The sequence below is a fragment of the Hippocampus comes genome, unplaced genomic scaffold (genome assembly GCF_001891065.2).
Source record: "Hippocampus comes isolate QL1 unplaced genomic scaffold, H_comes_QL1_v1.1 scaffold568, whole genome shotgun sequence".
NCBI lineage: Eukaryota > Metazoa > Chordata > Actinopteri > Syngnathiformes > Syngnathidae > Hippocampus > Hippocampus comes.
In genome coordinates, this window is record NW_017842052.1 from 684,104 (window position 1) to 697,539 (window position 13,436).

Genomic DNA, 13,436 nt, shown 5'->3' on the forward strand with positions numbered 1-13,436 from the left:
TAGAGGACAAGAGAATGCCAATTGACCGACATGAGTCCTGTCCAGCTAACTTGTTAGTCAATGTTTGTAGCGGCCTTAACCACAAATCCAAAAGTAACTTATTTTTATTTTTTGTGCCAAAGCGGTGAGCAAATGATTCCTCCAAAAGAATGAGCGCCGGGAATCGATTGTGACATCGAGTTTGGAGGTGAGCGAACCGGTTTGACCTAAAGCTGCCTGGAATTGCTGAAGTCACAACAGGTTATTTGTGTTGACAAGAAAAGCGTCACGATACAGCACTCGTGAAAACAAGAAAGCATTCCTGCCTCGAGTGTGGAGATGCTGATTTGGGAGAAAAAAAACAAGCTGCTGACTGACATCTGCGGCCACAACGCAGAGGAAGTGGCGAGAGGCAAAATTGCGCGCTGGTTTCAAATGGCACGAAGCGGGCACTTGACCATGATGTCGAAATTTCTTCTCCAGAGCTCACGAAAAGATGACAGCGCTCATACTTTGGGATCACTTGCAAGGTTGCATGCTGTCAGCGTCGGTATAGTTGAGTTCCGACGCTCTCGTGAACAAAGTGCAAGCAGAATCGTCCACACATGTCGTGACTACCTCCGCCACTGTAGTATTCACCGAGAGAAATGGCTGCGAGCAATGACGTTGGCGGGTTCAAAGTCTCTCTGGTGGGGATGAGTCACTCTTAGGTCACTAAGTGACTTTTTTTTCCGGGGTTGCAGCTTAGCGATGGCCTCTCTATGGCATTGTTGTGCTCTTGTTTTGTTTGACAGCCATAAATAGCTCTTTCGGTGCTGAGGCAGACCGTCCAAACGGACCGCTTCGGAGGGTGGGGGGGGGGTGATGACTCAGCACCGGGCGGGCCGCTTGGCTTTGTGCGAAATGATGTGGGCGGGGCCGCTGTGGAAACGCGCGTCTGTCGTCACACGCGAGGCGTTGAAAGAAGCTTGATGGACGCTCGTTTGAGTCCCTTGTAAAAACACGGCCTCGTCTTGACTGCGTGACAAAATCGGACGAGTCAGTGCGCACAGGAGCGATCCCTTGCTCGCGGTGGCAAAGTCGCGAGGCCGAAAGTAGAAGAGCCGACCCCATTTTCGATCGCGATCCCCCTTGGAAACGTTCAGACAGGAGAGATGCAAGCATATAAATCGAGCCATCGTCGAGTGTTTTCCTCTTCATGTCAAGATGATCACTGGTTTTCGTTGCTTTTGTCAAGTTTTGAAAGTGACGGCACATTTTACGTCAATACAAAAGTTCAATCCCGACCTTTACCAGAATATTTGTACAAGCACAACGGAATTACCAACGTTTTACTCTTTTCCGACTCACAATATAGCGCACAGAATATTTCGCAGAATCGTGGATTAACGATTAATATTTAGTCATATGATATCGGTAAATCAGTGATTAGTTTCATGTGCCACTTTAATATTAAACAAAAAAAACGATCAATGACAAAAATCCAAATGCGCAGTGCACTCATGGAAGGAGAAGGGAACGACCCCTGTGACGTCATGCCGTGGACTTGTCGCGCAAATCCACCGTGTGGGGCAGCACTTAGCCGCGGCGTGCCACCGTGGACACACACGCACACACACACCGAGTCAGTCACACTCCACCCCCCCCCCCACACACACACACACACTCATTTACAGGCTCACTCACTCTCTCAGTCAAGCACACGCACGCACCGCATCCATTGAAAGACGCACCGCGGAAGAAGCGGAGAAGTGTGACAGCCAAGTCGCGATTGCGCCGGGGGACAAGAAGTGGAAACTCTCCGCTCACGACACACTTGGCGTGTTGGCGGAAGCGGTAAGTCCCAATTTTCTCGCAGAACTCGTTCAGGTCACAGGGTAGGTCGCCGCGCGATTGTCGGCACGACGCGTTTCCTCCCGGCGGAAAGAGACGCCGCCGTGCCACTTTGGCTTTTAGGTCGCTTGGCGAACGCACGCAAACAAATCCCGCTCGGCGTTGGTGGTTGCGAGAGGCGCTTTCGCGTCTTTTCGCCTTTTCGACGCCTTCCTCCCGAAGACTTCCTTATCGAGTTCGGACAAACGGCCCTTTGAACATTCACTAAAAGACAGAACGACGAGAGCATTCGCTTTACAAATGGCCATTGGCGCCAGGTCGTCGCCTATGGCAACCGAGCCGGTGACGCTCACTTTGGACCGCAAACTTCTTCAGCTCGGCAAAAGAACGCGAAACATTTGTCGCACGGTACATTTGTGACCCTCCACAGAGGCAAAAGATTCCCCACCACGAATCGTTGCCCTCACTTTCATTTGATCATGAACCCTGTCCAACACTGAGTCGTCAACTGATTGACACATAGAACTTTTTTTACCCCCGCCCCCCCCCCAAAAAATATCGTCACTTTTTAATCCTAGCATCTTTTCAATATGTTGCCTTCTTGTGGTCATAACCATCCCATCCCATCCATTCTCACCATGACCCGTACGACACCCTGAACTGGTCGCCAGTCAGTCACAGGACACGGCCGAGACACCCACATTCATGCCATCATGGAGTGGGAAGCGATCCCCCGCTGACTTCGTGCAAGTCAGGCGAGTGTAGCGCGACTATCATATCGCCATCCCGTATGTTATTACCTTTGCTTGGGACACCCCCCCCCCGCCCCCCCGCTCCTCAATTGTGCTTAGCGTTGCATCATGGATGCTTTTGGAGGCAGGAATACTTCTTGTAAGTGCCTGCAGGCAGCGCCGTGTCAGTATTAGCTCTGCGGTATCATGGCTTGCTTTGAGGATGCCCTCTGGACAGCAGCTTATCAAGTCGTCGCCCATGTGCCGCGTTTACATTCATCTGCAGTTTTGGAAAGCAAAAGTCGCTCCGCCGAAAGAAGCTAGCGCTAGGATGACTTGCGGTGATTTGGCCACATGCTGAGAGTCACGCTCCCAGCTCACACGCGCTGTCCAAAGGCTTCCTGGCGCAGGAATAAATGCACGGTGCTGTTGATGTACAGGCAGGAAAAAAAAAAAAACAAACCCTTCTCGGTAGAAGGATTCCCGCTCTGCCGGTTGAGCAGGTCTGACGTCCTGTCAGCGAGATGAGAGCAGGAGTCGGATCACTGACTCTAGGCATGGAATTAGAAGGCGCCACTTGTCCGGGTACGTAGCAGCCATTTGTATGGATTCGCTTGAGAGCAAATGTTATTGATTCCCATTTCACCTCCGGTCGCCTCAGCGACAACAAGCGCGACAATGGACCCCCGGCTCTGTCCTTGTTGCCCTCTGCGTGCAACTCTTCTTGGCGCTCACGCGAATGCCGATCCAGAAGCGTCCGTCCATCTTCTGGAGCTCGCCCTCCCTGGGGCCACGGCATTCGTGCTTCATGGTGGATCAGGCCGCTAGCCCGTCCCGTTCATTGAGCCGGCTCTCAGTTTGAAAAAGGTCGCTTTCGGCAGCAACTGCCAGAGAAAAAAAAAAACAAAATAACCACATTCTGCTACAGCTTTGCCTTTGAAGTGCTTGCAGCACAAAGGGGCCCTCGCTCGCGTTTCCGTGAAGAACGTTGTTGAGTGCGGGTATTCCTTTGCGCGTGCGTGATGGCTCCTTTCCATGGACGAGCCAACGACTGTCATCGGAAAGTCACCCAACCCGCCCGACTGCTCCGGTGACTCTCTTGGGGCAAATAACAATATCCACCAATTGTCTGCGTCGCAAACCTTTGCTTCCTAAGAGCTTCTTGATTTTTTCACGATGCCTTTGATTTGGTTGCGTGCACAGTCCCCGGTGCACTTGACTGTTGCTCGTTGCGTAAGACATTACATGGCTCACTGCTGCTTTGAGCAACATGTGTCTGACATTCAAATTTCGAAGAAAAGTTGTTGACGCTGCAGGAACACAAACGCGCAGCATTTAGAAGCAAGGTTCGATCATGAAGTTTCCTTTCGTCTTGGGTTCCACCAGAATGCTTTCCTGTCCTGCCCCTTCCCCAATTGCATGGACTGTGCTCTGTGTTTCCAGTCCCCGCCCCCCCACACACACACTTCTCTCTCTCTCTTTTTTCCAAAGTAGCATGTCTTCATTTTTGCCATTGATTATTGAGAACTCAGAAGTAGTCTTTACAGTATTTGTATCATGTTTGTGTTGGAATACACTATAGCTGTGTGTGCGTGTGTGTGTGTGTGTGTGTGTGTGTGTGTGTGTGTGTGTGTGTGTGTCAATGAAGCCAGTGTTCTGAGAGTGCCCCACCGCCCCTCTCAGAACAAATTAGAGGGTGTAGGGCCTCGTCGGTCTGAGTGGGATTATTTGACGGAGGTGTGTGTGTGTGTGTGTGTGTGTGTGTGTGTGTGTGTGTGTGTGTGTGTGTGTGTGTGTGTGGTGCGTATTCTTGGCTTTAAATTCCATACCAGACCAATGGTGAATCTGTCAACACCGACTGTGTCTCAAGAAAGACAATTCGTAGCGCTCTCGAACATTAACGTTTATCAGGGGCGGGGGTAGAATTTAAAGATTGCAGCCGCTTTGGTCGACTTCCCCTAATCGAGTTCTCGCGGCGTAATCCTCAACTGCGAATTTCCTGGCAACTCACGTGGAGTGCTCCTTCCAAGCTCGAGTACGCCCAAATATCAGAAAAAGGCACTCCAGGGGGCTCCGATGCTCCGAGATCGACTTTGGAACTTGAATCATTTGAGCGACCGCACCTGCAGTCTCACACCCAAAAGGAAGGCGGCGGTGTCGATTCCGCACAGCAAAAGAAAGTTCAAACATCGGCTACACATGAGCGAGGAGCACCGACATCGGTCAGTGGCCGCCAAAATGCCCGCGGTGGCCCGTCACGAACACTCCGGAGAGAACGTCTTCATTTGCGGGGCCGATCGCTCATGAAAACACGACACGGCCGGTGGCGAAGTTGGCATGCCGTTCAAAGTCATGGACGATCCCACGCGGCGCTCGGTAAACCATCGGATCAATGGAAAGTCCAGACGCAATCGCTGAAACTCCACAAGAGTGATTTGAAAGGATTCTCTGGTCTTTCACGAGAAGTCCCAGTCGCAAAGTCGGACGGTTGGAGATCAGGTGGCGATTGGAGATTCTTCCTCCCGTAAGGGACATGAAATTAGGTGAAATTCCAAGTGAAACTTGTGCGATGGCTCGAATTTCTGACGACTTCCTGCCCTCGTTTTGGGATTTCCACTTTCTTACTTTTGACATTTTCCGTGTACCGTAGCCAAGAGGTAGTTTCCATCCTCGCTTGTTCCCGTCTGATGAGGCTGTCAGCAACCTTCCCTCCTGGTCTTTTTTGTTTGTGTGACTTGGGCGCAGCCTGCGTCTGGCAAACGTGACGGCCGATGTGATGTTTCCCTTGCAGGAGGCTGAGGTGAGCCGTCGCCATGGCGCCCTTCCTGCGCATCGCCTTCAATACGTACGATGTGGGGGAGCTGCCCCCTCCCTCCGAGCCGCCCTTTTGTGCCATCAAGATGAAGGAGTCGGTCAGCACGGGTACGTGCAGCGAGCGCAACGGCCCCTTGCCTTCGCCACACGCGGGCTCCGCCATCCGATACAGTGCGGCTCAGCCTCTGGGGAGGGACGCGCTTTTGGCGGCATGACGCAAATGTGAATATCTGTCGTGGATGGAACAAAAAAAACCCCAAAAAAACAATCGTGCAGCCAGCCAAATGCCACCGGTTGGTGTTCTTAATGTTGCGAGCTACTGTCTGCACTGGCCACCTCCTTCGAAGTGTTGCAGTCTCCCAAGTCGACGGAGGTTGTTTTCTTTTAAAGTCAAGCGCGGGGGCGGGCGCATCGGGGGCAACACCCCTTTTGTAGCCCACCTCCCAAATCTGTCATCACGGCCTGTCAAATTTTTTGCCCAATGATTTTTTTTTCTTTCTACAGTAAATCTGACCAATTGGTTCAAAGCAGGCCTTTGCATTCGGTTCAAAGGCTGGCGCCGGCCCACCGTGAGTCATATTCCAACCATTTGCTGCGTGAAAGGGGGCTCCTGCGCTTACCTCATCGAGTTGCTCAATCAAATTGTGGATGTCGTTTGTCGTTTGCCCAAACTACAAGCCCTTTTTTTCCCGCAGAGCGAGGGAAGACGCTGATCCAGAAGAAGCCCACTATTTATGCGTCGTGGAAGTCCACTTTTGATGCTCACATCTACGAGGGCCGCGTTCTCGAAGTGGTTCTGATGCAGAGCGCCGAGGAGGCCTTGGCCAAGGCTACCGTCGGCATTTCTGTGCTCGCCGAACGCTGCAAGAAGTCCAAGACCAACGGCTGTGCTGAGTTCTGGCTGGACTTGATCCCTTCTGGGAAGGTCCAAGTTGCTGTGCAATATTTGCTGGAGGATACTGACGCAGGTAAGGCAGCCTCGCCTTATCTTTCTCAATTCAAATGACCCATAGGCAAAGTTCCACCATTTTACTTATATGTGTATATATATTTTTTTTCCCTGCTGAAAATCGTCCTTTAAAAAAAAAAAAAAAAAAAAAAACTGGGCCCAGTAGTGACCCTTGGCCTGGAATGAAACCGAGGCTGCAGCCGTGAAGACCGACCGTAGGTTAGAAACGACAATTTGACAGTGCAGGTTTTGGCAGGGGTCCCGTAAGTTGACACGCAGGATTTGTTTTTGCGGGCCACATAAAATGACTCGGCGGGCCGAATTTGCTTACAGTCAACTCTTTTTTTTCCAATTGCCCCGCCCACTCTCCTTATCGCCTCGGTCTCTGCCCGTTTTGTTTACCGCTCTCACGCCCAAGTGACTTTTGACCCCCCGCGCGGTTGACCTGTTTCACAGTTGAGTTTTTCTGCGTTCATCCTCCCAAGTGTGGAATGTGTTGGCCGGGAGCACCGTCGCCAGTGCCAATCGACTATCTGTGTGTTGTATATTGTACCGGGTGAGGTCATTGGCTCCGCAAGAGGGGCACTCACCATATTTCAAGCCGCTCTCCGCCGGTGTGGTGCGGCCGTGTCGCACGGCAAGGTTAAGAGCGCGGTCCCAAATATGCTTTTGACACTTAGCTTGGGACCTCGTTCCAGTTTGCGCTCGTGCGCCACTAAATCCACAGATGATGTTTGCATCATGGCCGGAAATGTTTCACGTTTTTCTTTCTTTCCTTCTCACGGCGCGCCGAATGCCTCCAGCGGCAAACAAGCCCTCGGTGCGACTTGTTCCCGAGGATGGACTGGCAACCCTCAACAGGAGGAGGGGAGCGTTCAAGCAGCCCAAGCTTCACGTCATCAAGAACCACGAGTTCTCCGCCACTTTTTTCCACCAGCCCACCTTCTGCTCGGTGTGCAGAGATTTTCTCTGGTGAGTCCGGCCCGGGCGAACGCGCTCAGCGTACCGAAATGCAAAAGTAAAGCAATGACAACAAAGAAATTCATCGCCACTCATCGGGGAAATGTGTGTCTCTGTATGTTTCCTTCGCCCTTGAAAGTATGAGCATACTTCTACTCATTAGCTTGTCATGAGAACGATCTGAGCTGACTTTGTTCTAAAAGCAGTGACAACGTTTTTGGATGGTCCTAATCTCTGAAACAAAATGGTGTTGTGTGTGTGTGTGTGTGTGTGTGTGTGTGTGTGTGTGTGTGTGTGTGTGTGTGTGTGTGTGTGTGTGTGTGTTCTCCCCCCCTCGCCATATCCATTCAGGGGACTCAAAAAGCAAGGCTACAAGTGCAGACGTGAGTTTTTTTTTTTCCCCCCTGCCGTTTTTCACAATGACACAAGTTGATCTTCTTTGCAATTTGACTTCCCAATACCTTCAAATTGGGACACGTTCTTTTGTTCATGTATTCCACCCAGAATGCAATGCAGCAATTCACAAGAAATGCATCGAGAAGATTATCGGCAGGTGCACCGGAACCGCAGCAAACAGTCGGGACACGATGGTGAGTAGTGAAATTCGTGTCGGTCGGCCTGCCTGTCTATAGATATCTGTATCGATGTGGAGATATATCGCTATATTTGTCATATAGCTCGATGTACAGGTATATGTGTATGTATCAAACTGTTTTTTCCTCATTGAAATTACTTTGTCGATTATGCCAGAAATGAATTAGGAATGGGTTTTTTTTCCCCCCGACAAATCAAAAAACGTTGCTACCGAGGCTTTGAGTACGACAAGACGATGTGAACGTTGCGAGGGTTTCTGTAAACGATCGGGTTGTCGCATTCCGCGGATGTCGTGAAACATTGGGCACAGCGTATCTGCGTACAGTTCCAGAAGGAGCGCTTCAAGATTGACATGCCGCATCGCTTCAAGTACAATAACTACCGAAGCCCCACGTTCTGCGACCACTGTGGCAGCCTGCTGTGGGGTCTCTACCGACAGGGCCTGAAATGTGAAGGTGGGTCCGCTCAACGGTTGTCTTGCCACATTTTGATGGAGAAGGACGACATTTTCCTCCACGCTTGCGACGGCAGCCATCCCTCTTTTGTGCTTTTCACGTCAGATTGCGGCATGAGCGTCCACAGTTATTGTCAGAAAAAAGTGGCCAATCTGTGCGGGATCAACCAGAAGCTACTGGCCGAAGCGCTCTCTCAAGTCTCGCAGGTTTGTACGAACGCCACATTTAAACGGATTGTCGATGGCTCGCTCTTTTGTGCCGGCCGTGACAACTACTTGACATCCTAGAGATCCCTGAAGAAGTCGGATAGCTCCGGCGCGGCAGATATTGGGATTTACCAAGACGTCAGCGCAGCGGCAGACCCTGGTGGTAAGATGTTGTCATTGCGATTTAAGACTGCTCAAAGTTCACATGCATGTCTTGATTTTTTTTGTTGTTTTTTATATTGTGACGCGCAAACTCTCGCAGCCGATAAGAATGGCAAAGCGAGCGAGGGCCCGAGCTCAGCCGCGCCTTCTGTTAAGCGGACGCAGCTGACCGTCGATCACCTGGTCTTCCACAAGGTCCTGGGCAAAGGCAGCTTCGGCAAGGTGGGTGGGCCCCGCGCTCTAGATCGCTCAGGCCTGAATCGACCGACGGCGGAGGAGCGCGCTTCCGTCGGCAGGAGGTGCCGCGTTCCGACGCTCGTCTCATCTCACCGGTTTACGGCTGCGACTCCTCAGGTGCTTTTGGCTGAGCTGAAGGGCCGGGACCAGTTCTACGCCGTGAAAGTTCTCAAGAAGGATGTGGTTCTCATGGATGACGACGTGGAGTGCACAATGGTGGAGAAGAGAGTCCTCTCCCTGGCCTGGGAGAACCCCTTCCTCACCCACCTGTATTCCACCTTCCAGTCCAAAGTGAGCACGCCGAGCGCGACGTCGCACATCGTCCCCGGCAGCCCTTCGCGGCGAGGCGGGCCGCCACCGTCCTTTTCGGCCGTCCCCGGTCCCTCGGACCTCGGCGCACGCTTTCTCATGCCTCTGAGTTGATGAGGTGGTGCCGTGTGCCCAGGAGCACCTCTTCTTCGTGATGGAGTATCTCAACGGCGGCGACTTGATGTTCCACATCCAAGACAAAGGCTGCTTCTCGCCCACCAGGGCCACGTGAGTGGGAATCCGTCGGTCTGGGCTCGTGCGCCGTGCTTCAATTCACCCGCCCGTCCTCATCACTGTGCTTCAGATTCTACGCCGCCGAGATCATCGTGGGCCTGCAGTTCCTCCACTCCAAGGGCATTATCTACAGGTCAACACTTGTCAAGGGCCATGGGAAATAGAACGAGCGGCCTGTTTACGGGCCGCGTCCCCGAGGCGGATGCCGGGCGAGGGCGGCTGAGCCTCGGCCTCACGCCAACGGGTCTTGTCGTCATCCGCAGGGATCTGAAGCTGGACAACGTGATGCTGGACAAGGACGGGCACATCAAAATTGCAGACTTCGGCATGTGTAAGGAGAACGTGTTTGGAGACGCCCGAGCCTCCACCTTCTGCGGGACACCGGACTACATTGCCCCTGAGGTATTGAAGGTCGCCGAGACCAAAGCCTTTGCCCGCGACGGGCCTCTTATGCCCTATTTGCGCCGTAGCAAAAACCCAACGGCCACTCGTCCGCTCGCGTTCCCTTCTCGCAGGCTCGGGAAGTGACGTGCTTCCTCCTAAGTGGTCTCGCGCTTCCATCTCTCCCGGCAGATTCTCCTAGGGCAGAAGTATACTTTCTCGGTGGACTGGTGGTCTTTTGGTGTGCTTGTCTACGAAATGCTGATTGGCCAGTCGCCTTTCCAAGGCGACGACGAAGATGAGCTGTTTGAGTCCATCCGGTCGGACACCCCTCACTACCCTCGCTGGATTCCCAAGGAGGCCAGGAAGTTGCTGGAACTGGTGATTGGACTCCACGCCTTCTCTTTTAATGGGCCTTGCGCAAAAGGGATATGCCATTCAGGAATCATGCGCCGCAAAGTGGCGGCAGGTCTTGTCAGACTTCAGCTTAGCCGGAACATAAAGGACTTAGGTGTGTCCGGCTTTTCCCGGTTTCTTTACCGCCACCAGTGATGGCGACGTGTAATAGTGGAGCTCCAACTGAAAACGCAAAGAGCCTGTCTACTTGCTTTAAAGCGAGCAATGTCATCCATCCATCCATCCATCCCCCAACGTGGCCCAGGTTGCTGCTTTAAAACGAGCAATGTCATCCATCCATCCATCCCCCAACGTGGCCCAGGTTGGATGTGAAAACATCCAACCTGGACAGCATTGCGCTGTCTTGCTTGCAAGTCTCAACGGCCATCTTCTTCTCCTCCCTCCTCTTTGCAGTTGTTTGAGCGAGATCCCACTCGCAGACTCGGCGTGGTGGGAAACATCCGGGCGCAGCCCTTCTTCAAAAGTGTGAACTGGAGCGCTCTGGAGAGGAGAGAAGTGGAGCCCCCTTTCAAGCCCAAAGTGGTGGGGGAACCAAGCGTCGTGATGTTCTCTACTCATTTTGCGCCGCTCCCCCATACGGTGGCCCCGGCCCGTACCTGTATTCTCGACTCACTTTCTGACTCTCCCGCCGTCCACAGAAATCCCCCAGTGACTGCAGCAACTTTGACAGGGAGTTCCTGAGCGAAAAGCCGCGACTCTCCCACGTTGACAAGAACCTCATCGACTCCATGGACCAGTCGGCTTTTTCTGGCTTTTCCTTTGTCAACCCCAAACTGGAACATTTGATAAGCAAATGAAAAGCCAAACCGGCTGCACCGGGACCTCGGTCACTGACTTACACTCTGTTTTTTGCTTTGTTTTCATGGTTACCGAATACCTCACTCGGAGGAAAAGAACTCAGGCCTGTCACGTGTAATGAAGGGGACATACTTCACATACCGTTGTAACTATGATCAAATGTGAAGGGTTTGTTAGGTTTTTTTTTTGTAACATTTGTGTGATCGTTTTAACCATACAATTATTTCTAACCCGATCATCGATGTACCGGTACCATATCCATTGTAACTATGATCAAATGTGAAGGGTTTGTTTGTTTGTTTGTTTGTTTTTTGGTAACATTTGTGTGATCGTTTTAACCATACAATTACTTCTAACCCGATCATCGATGTACCGGTACCATATCCTGAAATTGACAAATAGTCACACTCATCATTTCTACTACATCCTGTGAATATGCAGTTATTATTGATCGAAATAAAAGCACTATTCCACATCGCTAATGGATAATCCTTCCCCAGATGATTTCATTGAAAAGAAAAATGCACATTACATAAATCTCTTGAAACATGCTGACTTCCTACTCTGACTATAACACTGGAGATGCTGTAGGCAAGCGGCACACCGTAAATGTACCAATGTCCTCCGAAACAAATAAAAGATTCATTTATTCTTGGTCAGTTTTCCGCTGTCTGAAACCTGCACACTTAGAACTATAAGCACACCCGGTGGTTAAAATCAGCATTGGAGAAGTAGTACCCGGAGTCAATATTTGTTTGCATGGTCGTGTTTTGTGTTGGAATGAGCATTTAAAGTGCGTCGGTAACTTGGAACGTTGTCACCAAGCAAATATGGAGATGAATGCGTTTCCCTTTCCTTTCTTAAATGATACACTGACGTCTGATTATGAATAAACATTACTTTTTTCCATCCATTTCCTGGATCGTATTTTCTCCGAGTTTTGGCTGTACTATTTCTTAAATGATACACTGACGTCTGATTATAAATAAACATTCCTTTTTTCCATCCATTTCCTGGATCGTATTTTCTCCTTCACTCAATCGGGGTACGTGGGGGATTGCTCGCAGATTGTCAGTCGTTTGACCGCCATCTTGAAGTCTTTTTTTTTTTTTTTTGTCAGTGGTGGGAACTCAGCTCGACTGTACTTAAGGGGGAAGCCAAGTAAGCAATTTGAAGAGGTAGGTCAAGAAAAGTTTTGACTTTCCCTTTAAGTAGATATTGCAGGTTTCTGCACCGAAGTAGAGTACAGTATTTCATTTTCACACAACTCAACGTGACTCCCTGCTTTTGAAAATCCTGTAGATGATGTTACTTTCTACTCACTGTGAGAGAAGTAGGCAGCCTGTTGTAATGTGAGGATGACAAAAAAGACGTCTTTCGAGAGAAGTCAAATCAACTGCAATGAGATTTTGATGGCGATCTTGGGCTGCGGGGAATGGGTAAAAGGCCTACTCGGACACGTTTCGGATCCTCCACCGTATTCGGAGAGGCAAGATCATCCCCAACTCAGGAACGGGTTTTGACTTTGTTGCCTTAGTTTACGCGCTCTGCTGGCACCCATCGGCCGGGTGCTGTGACTGCACCCGTCGACTCAACGTGAAGTCGATGGCAGGCGAGCAGACATTCCTGCAGCGATCCGTCCTCCGTCGTCGGCAACGCGCGATCGTCTGGCGTGCTGGTGGAAATGAAAAGAGATGGCCATGTGAGTGAACAGCCAAACTCGAGTTCATCCGTCTCTGCGCGCACTTACCTTTCTTGCTTCCTTTCTTTCTTCATTGATTGGAAATGGAAGTTACCACGAACAAATGTCAGGTGACAACCCCCACCCGTCCTTAAAAAATATATCCAGTTGATGACTTCCTTTTGCGTTAAAATGGCAGTTCAAATCACTGCCCCTCGTTGTAGTTTTCACCAAAACACTCTTCGCAAAATGAGTGAATTGGGAAATGAATTCTTCAAGGCCCTTGGTGCAAAAATTGGATCGTTTTTGCTGCAGTAAGCTCGAGTTTATGACAATATTGCGCTTCCGTCTCAGCGCGCGATAAATTCGATATGGAGTTTTTCCCCCCTTTTGTTTGTAATTGGCATCCTTCGGGGTTTTTCAATTGAGGCGATCGGGAGGCAGCGATGGCGGCCTTGCGGTGTCCAAGTGAACAACAAAACCTGTTTCCGCCGTAAACATACACACATCCAAATAATCTGCTTTGCGTGTTGGTCGCGAACAAAGAAAGTCCATTTTGTGACGCAGAACGAGTGAACTTGGAGCGTTGCATTGGCGGCGGCCGTGCACATTTCCAGCAGTTTCTCCCTCCCGCACGTCTGTTCTCTCCCCTCCCCTCCCCTTCTCCTCCTCCTCCTCCTTCTCCTTCTCCCCCCC

At 50.9% G+C, this 13,436-nt stretch overlaps 1 protein-coding gene across 2 annotated transcripts; it reads left to right on the top strand.

Annotated features, from left to right (window-relative positions):
- Window positions 1–1,623: 1,623 nt before the first annotated feature.
- Window positions 1,624–11,274, top strand: LOC109509870 (protein kinase C delta type-like). Of its 2 annotated transcripts, none has more exons than XM_019859769.1 (17): window positions 1,624–1,815; window positions 5,335–5,465; window positions 6,053–6,325; window positions 7,110–7,278; window positions 7,618–7,649; window positions 7,771–7,856; window positions 8,186–8,315; window positions 8,421–8,521; window positions 8,603–8,684; window positions 8,784–8,905; window positions 9,038–9,211; window positions 9,366–9,457; window positions 9,534–9,596; window positions 9,727–9,865; window positions 10,037–10,225; window positions 10,655–10,783; window positions 10,900–11,274. In XM_019859769.1, the coding sequence occupies exons 2-17, from the start codon at window positions 5,357–5,359 to the stop codon at window positions 11,056–11,058; spliced, it is 2,049 nt and encodes a 682-aa protein (XP_019715328.1). In that variant the 5' UTR covers window positions 1,624–1,815; window positions 5,335–5,356; the 3' UTR covers window positions 11,059–11,274. The 2 variants fall into 2 exon arrangements, with proteins under 2 accessions (XP_019715328.1, XP_019715329.1); XM_019859770.1 differs by lacking the exon at window positions 1,624–1,815 and adding an exon at window positions 3,031–3,128.
- The last annotated feature ends 2,162 nt before the right edge of the window (window positions 11,275–13,436 follow it).

What these genes read in the sequence shown, in the direction of transcription:
- LOC109509870 (XM_019859769.1), top strand. Translation starts at nt 5,357, where the DNA reads ATGGCGCCCTTCCTGCGCATCGCCTTCAATACGTACGATGTGGGGGAG. An exon ending in GTGTGCAGAGATTTTCTCTG is followed by an intron (nt 7,279 to 7,617) that starts GTGAGTCCGGCC and finishes ATATCCATTCAG; the next exon opens with GGGACTCAAAAAGCAAGGCT. An exon ending in TTCTCGCCCACCAGGGCCAC is followed by an intron (nt 9,458 to 9,533) that starts GTGAGTGGGAAT and finishes ACTGTGCTTCAG; the next exon opens with ATTCTACGCCGCCGAGATCA.